The sequence below is a fragment of the Orcinus orca genome, chromosome 19 (genome assembly GCF_937001465.1).
Source record: "Orcinus orca chromosome 19, mOrcOrc1.1, whole genome shotgun sequence".
Lineage (NCBI taxonomy): Eukaryota > Metazoa > Chordata > Mammalia > Artiodactyla > Delphinidae > Orcinus > Orcinus orca.
Genome location: NC_064577.1, coordinates 252,386 through 272,498, shown reverse-complemented (window position 1 = coordinate 272,498; position 20,113 = coordinate 252,386). Strand labels below are relative to the sequence as shown.

The following is a 20,113-nucleotide window of genomic DNA, read 5'->3' as shown; positions in this document are numbered from 1 at the left end:
CACCTTGAGGCTTCTAGCCTCCAGCACTGTGAGAATAAAAATTTTTTGTTGTTTAAGCCACCAAGTTGTGGTATTTTGCTATGGCAGCCTGAGCTGATGAATACATACAGGAACAGTTCCTCATTCTTCAGGTCTTGCTTTAAATATCCATTCAATCATTTAACAAAGGTCTCTGTCAGACACTGTTCTAGGAGCTCTATGTACAGTAACTCATTCAATCATTTACTCAGGGAAACCTCTGAAACAATGTCATGTTTCCTGATTTCAAAACACCTTGGTATTCTTCAGAAATCACAGATCCATGGAAGTCTTTCATCCATTCATTCAACAAATATTATTGAGCACCTATTACATACCATGCACTGTTGCAGACCCTTGGGATATGTAAGTGAACAAAATAGACACAAATCCTTATCCCCATGAATGTTCTCTGCTTCCATAACCATTCACAGTTTCTGGCACATAGCAAATGCTTAAGAAATGCTTGTGGGGGGCTTCCCTGGTGGCGCAGTGGTTGAGACTCCGCCTGCCGATGCAGGGGACATGGGTTCGTGCCCCAGTCTGGGAGGATCCCACATACTGTGGAGCGGCTGGGCCCATGAGCCATGGCCACTGAGCTTGCGCGTCCGGAGCCTGTGCTCCACAACGGGAGAGGTCACAGCGGTGAGAGGCCCGCATACTGCAAAAAAAAAAAAAAAAAGCAACTTGTGGAATGAATTACTGAATCAGGATTTGAATCTAGGGTCCCTTGGATCTCTCTCTGCCAATGGCAGGATCCTTTACCATATTATGTCACTGCTACAGAGAGCCGCCCACAAAGGGACCCGGGGTTGGGGACACCATGAAGGCAGGGAATTCACCCATCCATTCATTCGTTTATTCAGTCAACAAACATATATCAGGGCTGGATCTTGTGTCCAGCAGAGCAGTAGAACTTGTCCAAAGTCACAGAGCTGTGTTTTCAAGGTCACAGAGCTAAGAGCAGAATCTAGTGTGAGTGATCCCACCTATGCTTTTTTTCCTGCAGTATCTTTCTCAGTTTGAAAGTATAGGGGAGAAGTTGACAGAATGAGGAAGTGAAGCAAAGCATCAGCACAAAGACTTCATGCATTCATCCATTTAGGAACATGCATTGGGCACTCATTCTTCCAGGCTCTGTGCCAGGGGAAAACAAACTGCATGAGATGCTATCCTTGCCCTCTGGGAGGGTGCCCACAGCCCAGGCTCAGAGACACAGAAATGCGGGAGAATTCTAAATCCAAGTAGGGACAACCTCATAAATTTCTCTTAGGAACCCTCAGTTGGATGAGGAGAAACAATTCCTGCCCCAGGGGAGACCCTTTCTGGTGATGAATACATTGTTGTTCTTTTTTTAATTAAAAAATTTTAATTTAATTAAAATGTTAACATTGAGGTATAGTTGATTTACAATATTACATAAGTTTCAGGTGCACGACATAGTGATTCACAGTTTTGGGTTTTTGTTTTTGTTTTTGTTTTTTGGCCGCGTGGAGCAACATGCAGGACCTTAGTTCCCCGAACAAGGATCAAGCCCATGCCCCCTGCAGTGGGAGCATGGGGTCTTAACCACTGGACTGCCAGGGAAGTCCCTGATTCAGTTTTTAGTGAATACATAGCTTTTGTCCCAGGAAGACCCCCTTCTGCTGAGGGGGACTCCGCAAGTCCCAGTCAGTTAGGAGGCACAGTTCTTGGTTTCAGGGAATTCCCAGATTGCCCCAGCTCTTGCTGTGGGAGAAGATTTCAGTCTGGTGGGGGATGAACAGAGCCCGTCCTCTGGGAGCTCCCAGTCTGATGGGAGAGAGAGGCTGAATATAGCCACTCCATACAGACGGAGAGGAACCACAGAAGATGTGCAGAGTGGAACAAAGAAACAATCCACTTCCACCAAAGTGAGATAGCAAGTCCATGGGTCTTTCTGTAAAGCAAGGACATTTTCAACAGATGGAAGGGGTAGGGGAGTTGTGGCCAAGGGGAAGAGGGGAAGGAACATTCCTCCTTCTTCTTCCCTCCTCCCTCCAGAAGGGCATTTCTGGATGTCTCCAGTTGGTCTGGGACCTGGGCAGCTGCTCTGTGTGTCCAAGTCTGCCAGCCCCTCAGCTGTCACTCTGCTCCCAAAATAGCAGTGGTGGGGGGGAGGGGAGAGGAGGTTGTTTATCTGAGATGGAGGTGGGTAAGCGGCATTAGAGCCATGCCGAGGGAGGGAGGGTGTGCTGGGGGGGTTCCCGTCCCTCTGGATCTTTCTCTCACTCTTTGGGGTATGAGTGCCTGTGCCCCCAGGACTGCCCCTGAGTGGGGTGCTGGGGCAGAGGTTAGTCAGACCCTCCACGTGGTAATGACTGTCCTGTCTGGGGAGGGGGAGGGCCCTGAGTATCAGTGACAGACTCCAGGGGCACCTGCCCCTGTGGCCAAATATGGTCTGGAGCCACTAGCAGGGCTGATAAAGTCTCCTGGGTGGGGGCTAGGAGGGGCAGACTGACGCTGGCTGGGGGTTCACACGCACCAGAGCAGCACCCTGGGGAGGCCAGACCGAGAACACTGTCCTTGTGAGAAAGTGAGCTGGCCTGGAGGGTTCCTTGGACTGGGGAGGGAGAAGGGGGACCCAGAAATTTTAAGGCCTGCAGTGAGAATTCAGGCCCTTGGTGTGTCTAGCTGGGAGGGAGAGAGAGGGGGGAGCAGGGATTTTTTTTTTTTAATTTTATATTGGAGTAGAGTTGGTTAACAATGTTGCCTTAGCTTCAGGTGTACAGCAAAGTGATTCAGTTCTGCATATACATGTATCTATTCTTTTTCAGATTCTTTTCCCATTTAGGTTGTTACATAATATTGAGCAGAGTTCCCTAGGAACAGGGTCTCTGAGACCCCTCTGAACTCGGGCCACACTCCGAGCAAATGCTGTGATGTCCTTCTGGGCAAAGGATTCGCGGGGGCTCCGGGTGGGTCTGTTGCAGGCAGCATCCTCACCTCCCATCCTGGTCGATGGGGCACCTGGTGCTCCAGACCTCAGGCCAGGAGCCCAGCCCCGGGTCTGGAGGGAGGGGATGGCCAGACGGAGCTCATCCTGTCCCCGCAGATGGCCGAGGCAGAAGCAGTGCAGCTGAAGGAGGAGGGCAACCGGCATTTCCAGCGCCAGGACTACAAGGCCGCAGCAAAGAGCTATAGCCAAGCCCTGAAGCTGACCAAGGATAAGGCCCTCCTGGCCACGCTCTATCGGAACCGGGCAGCCTGTGGCCTGAAAACGGTCTGGGATGAAGAGGGGCAGGGAGCTGAGGGCCAGGGCTAGGATGCAGGGGTATGGAGGCAGCCCCCTCATCCTGACGGGCACGCCTATCAACCCAGCCCTCTCACTGGACCCCTCAGGTTGGAGAAGGGTGCCTCCCACTGCTTTCTGGTACCCATTGCCCGACCCAGTCCTCTGGGAGACAGAAATTCATCCATGGAGATAGTTCTCATCCCGCGGGAAGCAGCCTCATGGGAAGTGGCATCATGACAGGGGCCTTTCATAGGTTATTTCGTGGCATTTCAACTGCAGACCATGAGGTCGCTGCTGCTTCCATGCCCATATCACAGATAACAAACTCAAGACTCAGAGGAGGGCTCAGTAACTTCCCCAAGATCTCCAGGTAGTTAGTAGCAGAGCTGGGTTCAAACCCAAGTTTGCCTGATGCCAAAGCTCGTCCACTTTTCCATACCCAGTGAGGGGCGCTCCCCTGGCCTCTGACAGTGGCAGCTGCCAGCGAGCCCTCTCTCCTCGCCTCGGGGACCCTCTCTGGCTGTCACTGTGTCGGGCCCACATTAACCAAGTTTCCTCCTTCCCCGTTTCTCAGGAGAGCTATGTTCAGGCGGCTTCAGATGCCTCAAGAGGTGAGCCCCCCTCACTCGGGCCTTGCCCTCCTTCCCTCCCCTTCTGCATCCCTGTTTAGTCTAAGATGCTCTCGACACTCGCAGGGATGACCAATTGTATAAACGCCATCCTGGGCATTGTAGGTGGGGCTTCAGATGTACCATCCTTATGTGAAAGGAGAGCTCCAGAAAAGCCATCCCTAAGTCACGTTTTTACATGTTAAATATGCTGGGGCAGCTTCTTTGCTTAGAAGGTTGCTTCCAGAAATCCTTTTGTCACGGTAAGGACACAGCCAGTTTGTTGGAAGTTTGGATATGTTCATATGGGATGGCAGGGGGAGAGGGCTGGTTCCCATAACCAGGGCATCAGCCTGGTCCACTCTGTGGGGACCGGGCTTCCTGAGGGGAAGATGGAGGCACTATTTCATTCCACAGACACTAGGAGGAATAAACATACGTCAACGCTGGCCATGGAGTGCCTCAACTTCTGAGAGAACTTAGGCTTAAGAGCACGATCAAAATGGGAACACTTCTCCTGGCTGCATTTTTAGGGCTATAATATGCAGAATGAAGGGGATTCTCCTCTGCATAGGTCCGTGTTGGGGTTTGATTTGGTCACTTTTTTTTAGGAGAAACAGAGATAGTCTGAGTGAGTTCAGAAGGGAGGGACCCAGCTGGAAAGGGGAATGGAAACACGTCCTGTGAAGAGCAGGGAAGTGGCAATATTTAGCTCAGAGAAGGAACTCCCAGGTAGGACAGGGAGCTGCCTTCAAATACCTAAAAGGCTGTCACACGGAAGAAGGATTGGATTTCATCTCACATGTTCCAGGGCTAGACTCAAGACAAAAGGGCAAAGTTACAGGAAGATATGTTTCAGGTGGGAGGAGGGAAGGGCTCTCCGAAGGAGCTGTCTGCCTTGAGAAGGAAGGAGCTCCCGGACTGCTGGAGGTATGCAAGCACCAGCTGGATGAGCCTTTGGCAGGGATCACTGAGCCGAGACTGGAGAGTCAGGAATTAGACAAGATGACCCTTAAGCTCCCTTCCAACCCTGAGACTGTAATTCTTACCGCCTCCCTAACAAAGGGGAGGCTTGGACCAGATAGTCTACATGGATGCATACTCTCCAAGGAAGGCACAGAAGCCCTGCAGTTGGGCCAGCGGTGGGGGAGGGGAAGGTGGTCTGTAGCCCGGCCCCCTGAGGCCTTTCCTGTCCCCCTTGCTAGCCATCGACATCAACTCCTCGGACATCAACGCTCTGTATCGGCGATGCCAGGCACTGGAGCACCTGGGGAAGTTGGCCCAGGCCTTCAAGGATGTGCAATGCTGTGCCACCCTGGAGCCACGGAACCAAAACTTCCAGGAGACGCTGAGGAGGCTCAACACCAGCATCCAGGAGAAGGTGAGCCGGACCCCTGCGCATAATCCTTGGCTGCCTCTCCCCATTCCTAGTAGGGACCAGTTAGGGGAGCGGGACATCAGGCAGGGCTGGCCTACCTCCACATCCTTGGATGAGTGATCAGAGATGCCGTGATGCTTGTTCGAGGGTGCAAGCCAGCCAGGACTAGAACATCAGTCTTTTAAATTCCAGATGGAGGCTTTTTAAAAAACTGCAACTCAGTATGTCTGCACCATGATCTTCCTCTCTGGGGGGACAAAGGCAGCCAGGAGAAACCTAGGACCTGGGGGAAGGGCATTGCTGGGGAATGGAGGACAGCCAGGAACCAGTAGGAACAGGGAATCTTTTCTAGGAAAGTGGAGTGGGGTCGGGAGAACTTGGACCAGAGATGAGGAATCCTGCACCCTAATACTGGCTTAGCTACCGATTTTCTGAGGGACCCCTTGGGGTGTTGCTTTCCCCACTGTAAGAGCGGGAAGGTAACTGATCACGCAGCTCCTTGCTCCAAGACACAGTAACTTCTTTGTGCCTGGGGCAGTCCCATGGTGGGACCATGTCGTACTGTCCAGAGTGCAGACTCAAGGGCTGAGAAAATACAGACTAAGGAGTGATGGAAATAGGTGGCACTGTAGACCAGCAGAAAAAAGCAGTGGGAGGTGCAGATGGACCTGGCAAGATGGGGGATGATGGATCTGTTAGGTCGCTTTATGAAAGCTTCAGAGCACTGGGGTTGGGAGAGTGAGGGATGAGACATTCAAAAATAATGGTTTTAATTTGCTTGAAAAGGTACTTAGAAACGGCTTCAGGTTTCCGATCCTGGAGATATATTTCTGTTTTAGCCCGTATATATTTTTAAAATTTTATTTTATTTATTTTTGGCTGCGTTGGGTCTTTGTTGCTGCACGCGGGCTTTCTCTTGTTGCGGTGAGCAGGGGCTATTCTTCATTGCAGTGCGCGGGCTTCTCACTGCGGTGGTTTCTCTTGTTGTGGAGCATGGGCTCTAGGTGCACGGGCTTCAGCAGTTGTGGCTCACGGGCTCTAGAGCGCAGGCTCAGTAGTTGTGGCGCACGGGCTTAGTTGATCCGCGCCATGTGGGATCTTCCTGGACCAGGGCTTGACCCCCGTGTCCCCTGCATTGGCAGGCAGATTCTCAACCATTGCGCCACCAGGGAAGCCCTTTAGCCCATATTAAAATGTCTAATAGCTAATTGTTTACTAGACTTCAAAACTGGGTGATGATCCTTTGCCTTCCAAGACTTGTGAAGACCAAATGGGATGGCAAATATAACCAGACTGTCAGCTTTGTGGGGCAAGGACTTGACTTTGTTCTCCATTCTATACAGTGTCTGACTCATAGTAGTTGTTCAGTAAATGTTTGTTGAATGAATGAATGATGGAGGGAGACAGGAAGCTATTAATTGAGATGAACTTTATGTGGAGCCAACTGGAATGAGGGGGACCCATGCCTGCCTTCTTCCCCACTCCCTCCTCTCTCCTCAGCTCCGTGTGCAGTTCTCCACAGACTCGAGGGTACAGAAGATGTTTGAGATTCTCCTGGATGGAAACAGTAAAGCTGATAAGCTGGAGAAGGTGGGTGCTGGGCCGGCAGCGGGTGGTCTTGGGACCTGCCAGGTAACTGCACTTCCACTGCAGACTCTGCTCCTGTGTCTGGGCGGTAACATCGCTGACAGGTTGCAGGCCAGGGAGGAGGCTCCTTGGAGAAACTAAACAAAATTGATTTTGATATTTTAAAACATTGCATTAAATACAAATTTATTAAATGCATTGCATTTACAAATTTATTAAACTTATTTACATATTATATACAAATTTATTAAATTTATTAAATGCATTGCATTTATCTTGATTACAGAGGTTTTTGGTGCCCCGTAAATTTTGCACCCAAGGTGTCTTTCTTGCCTCACCCTACTTTTGGCCCTGAGAAACAATGACACATTAAAATAATGTTTTATTCCATTTCAAATCATTGCAACAAGTCATTCTGAAATATGAAAATCTTTATTCAGAATACCATCCTCTTAGCCAAATTTGCTGCATTTTTAAAATGTTCCTAGGGACTTCCCTAGTGGTCCAGTAGTTAAGACTGTGCTCCCAATGCAAGGTGCCCGGGTTCAATCCCTGGACAGGGAACTAGATCCCACATGCGTGCCACAACTAAAAGAGTTCGCATGCCACAACTAAGGAGCCCATGTGCCTCAACTAAGACCCGGTGCAACCAAATAAATTAATTAATTAAATAAATTTTAAAAAATAAAACGTTTCTAGTCCTTCAGAGAAAAAAAAAAGAATATCTGAATATGTATAAGAACTTGGCAGACAACGCCTGGGGAATTTTTGTTAGTTTAATGGTCAATATAATATGCAGCTATCTTTTATAGCAAACTCTTATGAGGACTTAAGTTGTTATAGATGAAAGTAGTTCGAGAAGTACAAAGTCCTTGACTGACAGAGCGATGATGGTTCAGCTCATGCTTGCCTGGGATTCTCTAATCAGCCTCCCTACCTATTTGTCTACCTCCTCCTTTTGCTGCCTCATGAGTTCTTTGCCCAACCCCAGGGTCTCAGGGCCTGTTCAAGGCCTCCTCTCCAGATCTGGGGCCTTTTAAGGAATTTCGATCCTCAGTTGGTTGCCTGTGGTTAAGGAGGGCCGACTGTACTATGCCATTTTATATAAGGGACTTGAGCATACGTGGATTTTGTTATCCGTGGGGGTCCTGGAAAAAATCCCCTGCGGATACTGAGGGATGACTGTATATACATCCTCAAGGAGGAAGGCTTTAGGGTAGGAAGACACTTGAAAACCCAGCTCAACTGTCTATTTTTACAGACAGGAATCTGGGGCCCAGAGAGGTGCTATGACTTGCCCAAGGTCACACAGCTAGCATGTGGCAGAATCAGCACTCAAACCCAGGGCTTTCAAATCCCATCTTGTGCTCTGTCTGCCCACAACCTTCAACCTTCCTGAGAACCCCCTGCAACTTCAGATCTCCCTAAACAGATAAACGAACAAACAATGCCAAAACCATATTCGAAGAACATTTTTTTTTTTTTTTTTCAGTACGCGGGCCTCTCACTGCTGTGGCCTCTCGCAGCATGTGGGATCCTCCTGGGCTGGGGCATGAACCCGTGTCCCCTGCATTGGCAGGCGGATTCTCAACCACTGCGCCACCAGGGAAGCCCCGAAGAACATTTTTCATGGAAAAATAATTTCCCATGTGAAATCACTTCACTTCTGTTAGAAGATAAACTGAGACATATAAAAATTCTAAGAATTTATTTGAGCAAAATCTGTTTGAATTGGGCAGCGCGAAAACAGAAGTGGTTGCGGTACTCCACCGACAGGAGCTAGGAAAAAGACGTTTATAGAAAACAGGTGGAAGCAAAACAAGGGAATTATTTGACTGGCTATAGCTGAAGCAGTTGCATTATTTGGGAAAGGCTCGTTAGCTGTTTGTGACTGGTCATCCTTAAGGTTCGATTTCTTAAACTTGAGGCAATACAGGGTTAGGTTTTGCTTTGTTTTGTGTTTTTTTAAATTGAATTATAGTTGATTTGCAATGTTGTGTTAATTTCTGCTGTACAGCCAAGTGTGGTTTGGGTTTGCTTACTTAGTTGCTTAGGCATTGAAGCCACCTCCTTGTTTAATTAATTTAACATTTCCCTACCTTTTTAAAGTCCTTATCCACAAGCATATATACACAGGTTTATTTCACCATAAGTGCAATCAGAGTGAACCTGTGATTCTGTTTCTGCTTACCAATGTTTTTTCCAAGCTTCTTCTGAGTCTTTTCATTCATGACTTTAATGGCTGCAATATATTTCATCCAGTTGGTCTTTATTGCAAGTTACTCTGTTTCTTGTTTTGAATTATATTCTTGGGCTATGTTCCCATGAGTAGGATTATAGGGCAAAAGAATATAAAGATGTTTTGAAGACCTAGTCCTTGCACCAGCCCCTGCACTTGGCTCATGGCCAAGGCCTCTGCAGCCAGACTTCCCTCATGACCTTCATTGTTTCCTCCCTCCTTCAGGCGGCCAACAACCTCATTGTTCTCAGCCGTGAGGAAGCAGGGGCCGAGAGGATCTTCCAGAACAACGGTGTGGCCCTGTTGCGGCAGCTTTTGGACACTAAGAGGCCTGAGCTGATGTTGGCTGCAGTACGGACCCTGTCGGGCATGTGTAGTGGCCACCGAGCTAGGGTGAGGGCAGGGCCAGGGTTCATGGCATGGAGGGCTGCCAGTCTGAGGACCTGGCATTGACCTGTGGGCAGGGCGTGGCTGGCATGGATAGACCCTGATACAACGTCTAAAGTGTCTCCCCTCAACCTTGGTTGTATGGCCCCAGATTCAACAGAGATTGATCCTTTTATTTTTTCTTTGAGCTGGGAATGGGTCTGACTAAACAAAGATAAGTTTCTTGAAAGTGGTTTATGCGGAAGAGCTGAATGCAAAGGTTATGATAGTTTACAGTTTTTCATATTAACTCTGCAAAACCCAGTGTGCATTTTACCTCACAAGCACATCTCAATGTGAACTCGCTGCATTACACGTGTTCAATGCCTCCCCTGTGGCGAGTGGCTACTGTATTGGATGGAGCAGCTCTACACCTCTGGAAAGGGGCACGGCTTGTGTCAAGGGCCTTCCCAGGCCACGGGTCCCATGAGGCATTGGCTGCCTGATCTTCTGTCCCTCCTGCACAGGGCAGCTATCACCCACTCCCTAACCTGCATGGCAGCTGGAAGGGGAGGGCAGACAGCTGACTGTGCTCCTTGCTGGGGGCGTCTAGGCCACAGCGATTCTCCATGCAGTCCGGATAGACCGAATCTGCAGCCTCATGGCCGTGGAGAATGAAGAGCTGCCTCTGACCGTCTGCAACCTGCTCCAGGCCATCATCGACGCTCTGTCTGGGGAGGACAAGCGAGAGCATCGAGGGAAGGAAGAGGCCCTGGTTCTGGGTAGGAAACAGTTTTCAGCCTTGGTTCAAGGGGGTGGAGGTAAGGAAGTGTCAGTTACCACCTTAGACTGGGCGTTCCGTGCATGTGGAGGTGGCCTGGTTATATTTTTACATTTATTTTCTGATGATAAAAGTAACAGAGGCACAGCCGCATAATTTACAACAGCTAAAAGGTGGAAGCATCCCAAGTGTCTATCGACGGATGAATGGAGAAACAAAATGTGGTGTCCATCTATACAGTGGAGTATTGTTTGGCCTTAAAAAGGCAGGAAATTCTGACACATGCTACAACATGGAGAAACCTCGAGGACACTATGTTAAGTGAAATAAGCCAGTCACAACAAGACAAATACTGTATGATTCCATGTATATGTGATTTCGAAAACAGTCAAACTCATAGAAACAGAAAGTAGAATGATGGTTGCCAGGGGCGGGGGAGGAGGAAATAAGGAATTGTTTGATGGGATAGAGTTTCAGTTTTGCAAGGTGAAAAAAGTTCTGTGGATGGATTGTGGTGCTGGTTGCACAACGGTGTTTATGTGCTTAATGCCACTGAACTGCATACTTTAAAACAGTTAAAATGGTAAATTTTATTTTATGCATGTTTTACAACAATTTTTATAAGTAACAGGGGCTTATGGAGAAATGTGGAAAATTTTAGAAATATGTAAAGATGAAAAAAATCCCAACAACCTGTAATCACCCCTCCAGATAACCACTACTATCACTGCCATGTGTATCCTTCCAGTCTTTTTTCTATAAAGTATTTTATTTATTTTTAAATTAATTAATTATTTTCTGGGCCTGCATTGGGTCTTCATTGCTGCGCAAGGGCTTTCTCTAGTTGCTGCGAGCGGGGGCTACTCTTCATTGCGGTGCGTGGGCTTCTCAGTGCGGTGGCTTCTCTTGTTGTGGAGCACGGGCTCTAGGCGCGTGGGCTTCAGTAGTTGTGTTTCACGGGCTCTAGAGCACAGGCTCAATAGTTGTGGTGCACGGGCTTAGTTGCTCTGCGGCATGTGGGATCTGCCCGGACCAGGGATCGAACCCGCATCCCCTGTATTGGCAGGCAGATTCTTAACCACTGCGCCACCAGGGAAGTCCCTCTTCCAGTCTTTCTTCTATCCCTCCATATAAATATCTATTTAACAAAGTTGGGATTCAGCTATGGATATTTTTGTGTTTTTCTCCTTTCTGAGCATTATATTACTATTGCATACCGTTTAATATTCTTAAAGAGGATTCCTTTTTACTTGAATAATTATTAATTTAACATTTGTCTCATTCCTGCATATATGCACATACAAACTCAGGCTTCTTCCTGTATATCCAGGTCCTAGACATCATTTTACAACTTCCTGTTCTGGCTGGGAAGGTCACAGAGGCAGGTTCACTCATAGAAAGCTTGATCTTAAATAATTTCATTACATGCCATTGTATGGATATATCATAACTCATCAATCAGCTCTATATTGTTGGAGATTTAGATTGCCTTTAATTTCATACTTATAAAAAACACTTCGGTAGCTATTCTTAACATAAACCTATATTTGCATTTGTAATTATTTTCTTGGAACAAATTCCTAGAAATGGGAGTACTAAGTTAAATGCTATGAACATAACTAAAGGTCTTTCACTACCTTACTTTCGAACTCCTTTTGAGAGGGTGCATCAGTTTTTACTCTCACCAAGTGATGATAAGAGTTCCAGCCTCAAATCATTCTCACCAGATTCAAATACTATCATTCTTAAAGATATTTTCCTATTCAGTAGGTAATAATTATCTGTTTGAATTTTTAAAATTTACGAATTAGACATTATTTTTCCTTCTCCTTATTAGCCATTTGGATTTCTTTGTCTTCAAATGGTTTGTTCATGTTGTTATCTATTTCCTCTGTTGGAGTATCAGTGTTTTTCTTATTGATTCCTAAGAGCTCTTTGTGTATTAGTAATTAACCTGCTTGGAGTCTTGAATTCTTGATGTGGTTCTGACTTACTATGGTAAGGATCCTTTTCTGCACTAGAATTATTGGAGGGTCCAACATGGCTTCACTCGGATGGCTGGTGGTTAACTGGAGATGCTGGCCAGGGTATCTTGGTTTTACTCCTTGTAGCCTCTCTGGTGGTCAGCTTGGGTGTCTATGTAACATGGTGGCTGCATTTTGAATGGACAAGCCCCAATGTGTAAGTGCTTTTTAAGCCTCTGAGTGTGCCATAAGGTCACATGAGCAATCCAGGGCCAGTGTGGGAGGGGACTCCCCAAGAGAATGAATACTGAGAGGTGTGGTTCATTGGGGGCCATGACTTCCTCCGGAGGGAGTGAGCTGTTGGACATCTCTGCTGAATAATTCTTCCATATATTGATTTCAAATCTGTCCCCTTGTAATCCCACTCACTTCTGGTCCCTGTTCTGCCCTGTGGAACCTCACAGAATAAGTCTGTTATCTCACATACTTTTATCTGAAGACAAGCTATCATGTACATTTGTGGCTTTCCTTCACCAGTTAGATAGCCCCATTCCTTCATCATTTATTTATATGACATGGCTTGGAGATTTTTCCTTTTCTACTTGCCTGCCTGCTTGCCTTTGGGCTACAATCTAGAATGAGGACAAAAATCTCCAAGTTCCAGAGAGTTCAGACCGCAAAAGCAGGAGGAGGCATTTGCCTTTAAGATCCCCAGTGGGCAGGGAAGACCTGGCATCCCAGGCAAATGCTTGAATTTCAGGCTCCCAGCATGTCTGAATCTGCGGGGAGTAAAATGTCTATAAAGGAGTGTCAATTTCCTTTCTGGAAAACAGTTTATTAAATCAGTGTATTAAAAACTGCACGAAGCACCTTTGGATCCCTGCCCATCGTTGCCTGGGAGTGAAGAACTTTCTAAGAACCAGACTGTTCAAGAATGGAATGGGCTGCCATAGAAGTCGGTGTTCAGAGTGGCTGGAGGACCCCTTGGGGGTGTTGTCTAGAGATCTCCCTCCCTTTTTTGGAGTGAGATACTATACTCTCCTAGGAAATTCCAAAATCTGGGAAGCAGTGGATTCAATATTTCCAGAGTCCTTCCAGAAGCCTCTGCCATCCCTGGTCCTATATACCTGAGACACCCTGGTCCTCTCTATTTACCCCTGTCCTCTCCTTCCTCAGACACTAAGAAGGACCTGAAGCAGATCACCAACCACCTGCTTGACATGCTGGTCAGTAAGAAGGTGTCTGGCCAGGGCAGGGATCAGGCCCTGAACCTGCTCAATAAGAACGTCCCCAGGAAGGACCTCGCCATTCACGACAACTCACGTACCATCTATGTGGTGGATAATGGTGAGGAGGTGGGAGGGTCTGGGGCTCATGCCAGCCTTTCCAGTGGGCACCAGGGTACCAGGCAACCAGCAGAAGGTGGAAGGGGTGCAGCTCTTGTCTGGGAGAAGTCTTCATTTCCAACTGAAAAGCCAGGAAAAGTCATTAGCATATTAGAATCCACCAGTGGGCTGGTGAAGGCATAGGTCCAGGCTCTGAATTCAGGACCTGAACACACCCAGAACACACTCAAAAACATCTGGGTGGAGTTTCCTGACAAGCGAGGCAAGTGCCAAAAAACCCCAAACAAGACTCCACCAACAAGGGGTAACGTTCCTGAAGTCTCAGGATGGCAAAATACAGGCCTTCCAGAGGGAGAAATGGCACCTGTGTACGTTATACAAAGTCCAGTAACAATGTGCCAGGAGATAGTCACTAAATTTGTCAGCTCCAGGGCATCACCCCTCTCCTAAATTACCTTGTTCAACTGTTCAAGAATCATACCTGTGGCTTTATGATCTGCTGTGATAAATTCTCCCACAGGTATAATGACATATAGACCAGACCTTGTTCTAAAAGGTTCAAGTCAGCTTATAGCAGCTTTACCTTTATTCTCTTTTGATACAGCACTTCCCCTGTTTGGTTTTCACAGATCTCAGCAAAGTTCATGTGTAAGTGCTTAGACTTGAACAAATTACTCTAGTGCTTTAACCCTCCCCCTCTCAACACCCTCCCCCCATCCCAGTTTGGTCTTCTCTCATGTATTACAAAGCCTGGGCATTGACAATTGACTTTTCTCTGCGCTAGGATTTAGGCCCAACCACATGGTTTATAGGATGGGGGTGGGATGGGGAGCAGTATCTGAAAACTGGGCTGAAGACTTGGGTAGGGGAGCCACCAGGCAGGGTAGGGGAACCACCAGGATGTCAAGCCTGAAGTAAGTTTTTGGGTTCAGGGAGGGGCAGACATGGACAAGGAGGAGGTCCAGAGTGTTCTAGCAAAAGAGAATGAGATGCTCAAGGCAAGGGCAGAGTGGAAGGGAAGGGTAGGGGGTGAGGCTGGGGAGGTAGAGCAGGTGCATTTGATGAAGGCCTTTGACAGCCAGGCTGGGGGCTTTGCGTTGGTTCATCAGGCCCCTTCCAATGACTCTCCAGCCCTCCCAGTGCTTTTGTGTGTGTGTTAAAATACACAGCACAAAATTTACTGCCAGGCACTTTTATTTTCGATCTTTACTTTTTTTTTTTTTTGCGGTACACGAGTCTCTCACTGTTGTGGCCTCTCCCGTTGCGGAGCACAGGCTCCGGACGCGCAGGCGCAGCGGCCATGGCTTACGGGCCCAGCTGCTCCGCGGCATGTGGGATCTTCCTGGACTGGGGCACGAACCCGTGTCCCCTGCATCGGCAGGCGGACTCTCAACCACTGCGCCACCGGGGAAGCCCGATCTTTACATTTTTAAAATTAATTTTTATTGGAATATAGTTGCTTTACAATGTTGTGTTAGTTTCTGTACAGCAAAATGAATCGGCTATGCATATACATGCCAAGCACTTTTGATTCCCTGCTACATCCAGAGTTTCATGCCTCCCAATGTTTACCTAGGATGTTTCCCCTCCCGTTTACCTGTCCCACCCAAGGTCTGACCAGCTCCTAGCCAACCTCTACAACCTGGCTCTGAAATCAAGCTATTGTCCCCACAGCAGTGTAGTGTAACAGTTAACATCGTGGGCTTTGAAATCAGACATTGCTGGGAGAGGGTTGCTGCTATGTCACTTGCCAGTTATGTGATCCTGGGCAAGTTACTTGGCTTCTCCATGTCTTGGTTTTCTGCTCTGATCGATGGCGATAATGATTCATACTAACCAGTAGGGTCAATGTTAGGATTAAATGAGATAATGTATAGAAAGTTCTTGGCACATAGTAAGTGCTCCAAATAACTTGAAACTCTTGCTTTGTTGGAGTGAATCACACCATTTGCGGTGTCACTGTTCTGTCCTTATTTACACCTTGTTGTAATCTTTATACATCTGTCTTCCCTTCCCTGTATTGTGAGCTTTTTGATGTCAGGATTGTCTTTTATTTTGGTAGCCAGTACCTAAAAGGTGGTTGTTTATTCGTTCACTTATTCATTCATTTATTCAACAAATACTTAATGGTCGAATTAGCCTGGTGGGTAATAGGAAGCTACTGAAGTTTCTTCAACAGAAGAGAAGAGAAGGGATAATAACCATAAATAGTAAATGTTATATTTACTAAACAAATAATAAATATTTATTGAGTGTCATGATGTGCCTGGAATGGCACTAGGCAGTTTCCATACATTATCTCACTGAATCCTCAAACTCTATGAGGAAGGCAGTATTGTTCCCATTTTACAAAAAAAGAAACTGAAGCCTGGGGAAAAGAGAGCATAAAATAGCATTTGAGGAAGATTATACATCAACCCACAGAATGTTAGCACTGGTAGAGTCCTCTGAGATCAAATAGTCCTGACTTTGTAAATGCTGAAAACAGAAGCCCATAGCGGGAGGCTAATTGCTCAGGTAAGGGCAGAGTCAGGGGTAGAACCTGGCTCTCTTGGCCCCATCCCAGTGCCCTTCACGTTGGATAAGCTACATGCTGCCTAAAGAGCTCTGGTGATAAAACAGGACTGAGCGAGAAGGAGCGTTTGTGAGGACAGAGCCCGGCAAGCATCTTACACTTGCTGCTGTCTGTCTTGCAGGCCTGAGGAAGATCCTGAAGGTAGTGGGGCAGGTTCCAGATCTGCCGTCCTGCTTGCCCCTGACTGACAACACCCGAATGCTGGCCTCTATCCTCATCAACAAGCTCTATGACGATCTGCGCTGTGACCCGGAGCGTGATCACTTCCGCAAGATCTGCGAGGAGTACATCACGTGAGTTTCCTGGAGGGTCGAGTAACTGCAAGTGTAGGACTGGTTGCTCTAAAGCCGGTAAAGAGGCAAGGCTGGTGGAAAGGAAAAGTTTGCTTTATTTCGGAGGCTGGAAACCTGGGGGTGGGAGGAGGGCATACGCCTGTCCAAAGGCTGACTCCCCCCACCGCCCCACCAGACAATCAGGGGGCAAGAACTTTCATAGACAGAGGGAGGGGGCTACAGGCAGAAACAGCACAGTCAGCTCTGACAGTCATCTTGAAATTAGTCATGCAGTGGTCGGATCAGTGTCATCTTGATTGTTTTAGGTACAGTTAGTCTTTAGTTCCAGGGTCAGTTTGTTCCCATTTCTTTGAGGCCAGTTCTCAGAACTGTGGCAGCTTATGTCACGGCTACAGCCTGGTCATCATGTAGTTAACTTCTTCCACCTGGTGAAGGTTTCAGTCTCTATAAGACAGCTAACAGGATACGGCTCAGAATATTATCTATAGCCCTTGAGGGGAACCAAAGGGCCTGGACTTTGCCTAATGACTTTTTATTTGGTCTCCTTTGACTGCTTTCCTCTGTTTCTGCCTTTTCTCACTTCTCTGATTAAACTTGTTTGGCTAAACGTTTTCCACAGACAAAAGGCAGGCGGAAGACATGGTGGGGGAAGGACCATAGGGTCCTGCTCCGTTTCCGTCGGGCTCTGTATTAGTCATTGATGGCTGTGTAATACATTACTCCCAAATTTAGCAGCTTAAAACAAGAAGTATCATGTGTTATCTCACAATAGGACAGCAGTGTGGCCGAGAGTCAGCTGGGTAGTTCTGGCTTTGGGGCTTACAAATGACAGTCGCATGTTGGCCTGGGCTGCCGTCATCCAAAGGCTGGACTGGGGCTGGAAGATCTGCTTCCAAGATGGCGTGCTCAAGTGGCTGGCACGTTGGTGCTGGCTCTTGGTGGGAGGCCACGGTTCCTCCCCATGTGGATCTCTCCTCATGGTAGCTGGCTTTCCCCCTCCTTTATTCCAATGATCCTCATACTTGGAAACTATTCAGATTTCTGAGACCGCCCCCCCACCCCCACCCCATGACCCAGTAGTCTGGGCTGTGGCTCAGGGAGCTGCATGTTTAAAAATCACCAGGTGAGTCTTGGGAAGGTGAAGACCCTGCCTTCACTCTGCTTTCCTTTCTCTATTCCACGGGTTGGCAAACTTTTCCTGTAAAGGGCCAGAGAGTACGTTTAGGTTTTGTGGGACACGTAGGTCTCTATCACAATTTTTTTTAAAAAAAAACCTTTAAAATGTAAAAACTGTTCTCAGCTTCCTGGATTTGGGTCTCAGCGAAGTTGGCTCCATCCTATAGCTTCTCCTGATCCCGACTTTGTGTCACTTAAAGCTCCTCAGGGCTTCTCCAGTTTTTTTCGACCTCAGCTTCAGCATCCGGTAACTATCTCCCAGCCAGTCCCCGTTTGAACGAGGCCCCCTCCTGGTCAGCCTGTACATGCTGCCTCTGAGGTCACCTGACACTGAGTGGGTAGGGTCACCGCCTTCAACAAATGGTGCCTGAGGCTGCCACTCCCCTCCCCCCTCCAGGGAGGTGCTTCATTAGGGGCCGGGGGCTGGGTGGAGGTTCAGGCACCAGCTGGCATAAGGAACCAGTTTAAAGGGCAGACCCCAACTAATTATGCAAGGCTGGTTCCCCAGCACCGAGTGGGAAGACGATGAGGCACAGGACATGGATTCTCAGAGCTGGAGGGGTGCCCGGAGCTCCCAAGGCTGATCCCTCTCCCCCAGAGGGACTTGCCCAGTTACCCAGCCAGAGGCAGATGTGGGACCAGAGCCCAGGTCTCTGACTCTTGCTCCATGCTCTCTTCTTTCTTTTTTTTTTTTTTTTTATGATATTTTCCTTAGCTTTTTTTTTTTTAATTTATTTTATTTTTGGCTGCATTGGGTCTTCGTTGCTGCACATGGGCTTTCTCTAGTTGAGGCGAGCAGTGTGCGGGCTTCTCATTGCGGTGTGCGGGCAGTGTGTTGCAGTGTGTGGGCTTCTCATTGCGGTGGCTTCTCTTGTTGCGGAGCACGGGCTCTAGGCACGCGGGCTTCAGTAGTTGGGCTCTAGGCACGCGGGCTGCAGTAGTTGTGGCACGCGGGCTCAGTAGCTGTGGCTCGTGGGCTCTAGAGCACAGGCTCAGCAGCTGTGATGCACGGGCTTAGTTGCTCTGCGGCATGTGGGATCTTCTCGGGCCAGGGCTCGAACCCCTGTCCCCTGCACTGGCAGGCGGATTCGTACCACTGCACCACCAGGGAAGCCCTGCTCTCTTCTTTCATTTATACACATCTGCATTTGCACTGTGCACATCTGCCCTGATTCCCCACATCAAATCAACCTGGGCAGATCACGGAAGGATCAGAAGGTGTGTCACCTCTGACGTCCTCATACAGAGATCCTTCTGTAGAGTAGATGATAGTAGATTTTGAAAGGAAGGCAGAAACTTCTGGCTCTTCTAGTCTACCCCTCACCCCCGACTCGTTAGGGGAAGGGACTGGACCAGACAGGGGATTGACTGGCTCAGGCTACATGATGACTCAGCTACATGGCAGAGTCAGGTCGTGCGGCAGGCATCCTGGTAGCCCTATTGTGCTGTGGTGGCTGCTGTCCTGTCCCACCAGACACCCCAGCTTCTGGGAAGCCTGTTGGCTGACAGCTCTCACCGGTCACCTCTTTTTGGGGACTTGCCTTGGCTGAGGACAGCTGTTCACCCTTCTCAGGGCAGCCAGTATCCAATGACTTGTCCCTCACCCCAACTTGGAACAACTTTGAAGGGTGTCTCGGCTCTGGAACTCTTTGCAAGCTGAGGCTTTGTCACGACCGCATCTCAGTCCAGTGCCTCCCTCCATCCAGGCCTGATTTCTTCCCTTTCCCAACAGGTGTTGATCCCAAGAGCTCTCCCAAATAAACTTCCTGAGTGTCAGTCCCCATCTGAGTGTGCTTCTTGAGGAACACATCTATTACTTCATTTATCCCCATCGTAACTCTGAGAAGTAGTAGTGCTATCCTCAGTTTCCAGATCAAGAAGCTGAGGCTCAGAGAGGTTCAGTGAATTGCCCCAGGTTACACAGCACATGAGTGGTGTATCTAGGATGCAAAAACAAATCTGTCTGTCCCCAAATCTCACACTCCTCCCATTCCCCTTGGCCAGTTCTCTTGACCACGCTGGTCCTCTGTTTTAGGGGCAAGTTTGACCCCCAGGACATGGACAAGAATGTGATTGCCATCCAGATGGTGTCAGGGATCCTGCAAGGCCCCTTTGACCTGGGCAATCAGCTGCTGGGACTGAAAGGAGTTATGGAGATGATGGTGGCTCTGTGCGGCTCAGAGCGTGAAGCGGACCAGCTGGTGGCCGTGGAGGCCCTCATCCATGCCTCCACCAAGCTCAGCCGTGCCACATTCATCATCACCAACGGCGTGTCACTGCTCAAAGAGATCTACAAGACCACCAAAAACGAGAAGATCAAGATCCGCACACTGGTGGTGAGTGTGCTGGGTACCAGACACTGTGCCGGGCATCAGGGACACCAGAATGAATGAGACATGGTCCCTGTCCTTGAGGAGACCACGCCCTAAGCACCCAGATCCACCCACAGGCCTCTGCAGATCGGGGTGATAAGCAGGAGGCTGTGAGAACGTGGATTCAGGATGGGGGACCCTGCCATGTAACCCTAAC

General features: G+C 48.4%; 1 protein-coding gene across 1 annotated transcript in view; it reads left to right on the top strand.

Moving 5' to 3' along the window:
* The first annotated feature begins 2,443 nt into the window (after positions 1-2,443).
* UNC45B (unc-45 myosin chaperone B) overlaps positions 2,444-20,113 on the top strand; it is a 30,230-nt gene continuing 12,560 nt past the window's right edge. The window contains exons 1-10 of the mRNA XM_049701797.1: positions 2,444-2,572; positions 3,092-3,259; positions 3,846-3,882; positions 5,085-5,260; positions 6,758-6,847; positions 9,309-9,476; positions 10,063-10,231; positions 13,371-13,541; positions 16,237-16,408; positions 19,620-19,920. Coding sequence (XP_049557754.1) covers positions 3,092-3,259; positions 3,846-3,882; positions 5,085-5,260; positions 6,758-6,847; positions 9,309-9,476; positions 10,063-10,231; positions 13,371-13,541; positions 16,237-16,408; positions 19,620-19,920 — 1,452 coding nt within the window. The 5' untranslated portion in view covers positions 2,444-2,572. The remainder of the gene's footprint in view (positions 2,573-3,091; positions 3,260-3,845; positions 3,883-5,084; positions 5,261-6,757; positions 6,848-9,308; positions 9,477-10,062; positions 10,232-13,370; positions 13,542-16,236; positions 16,409-19,619; positions 19,921-20,113) is intronic.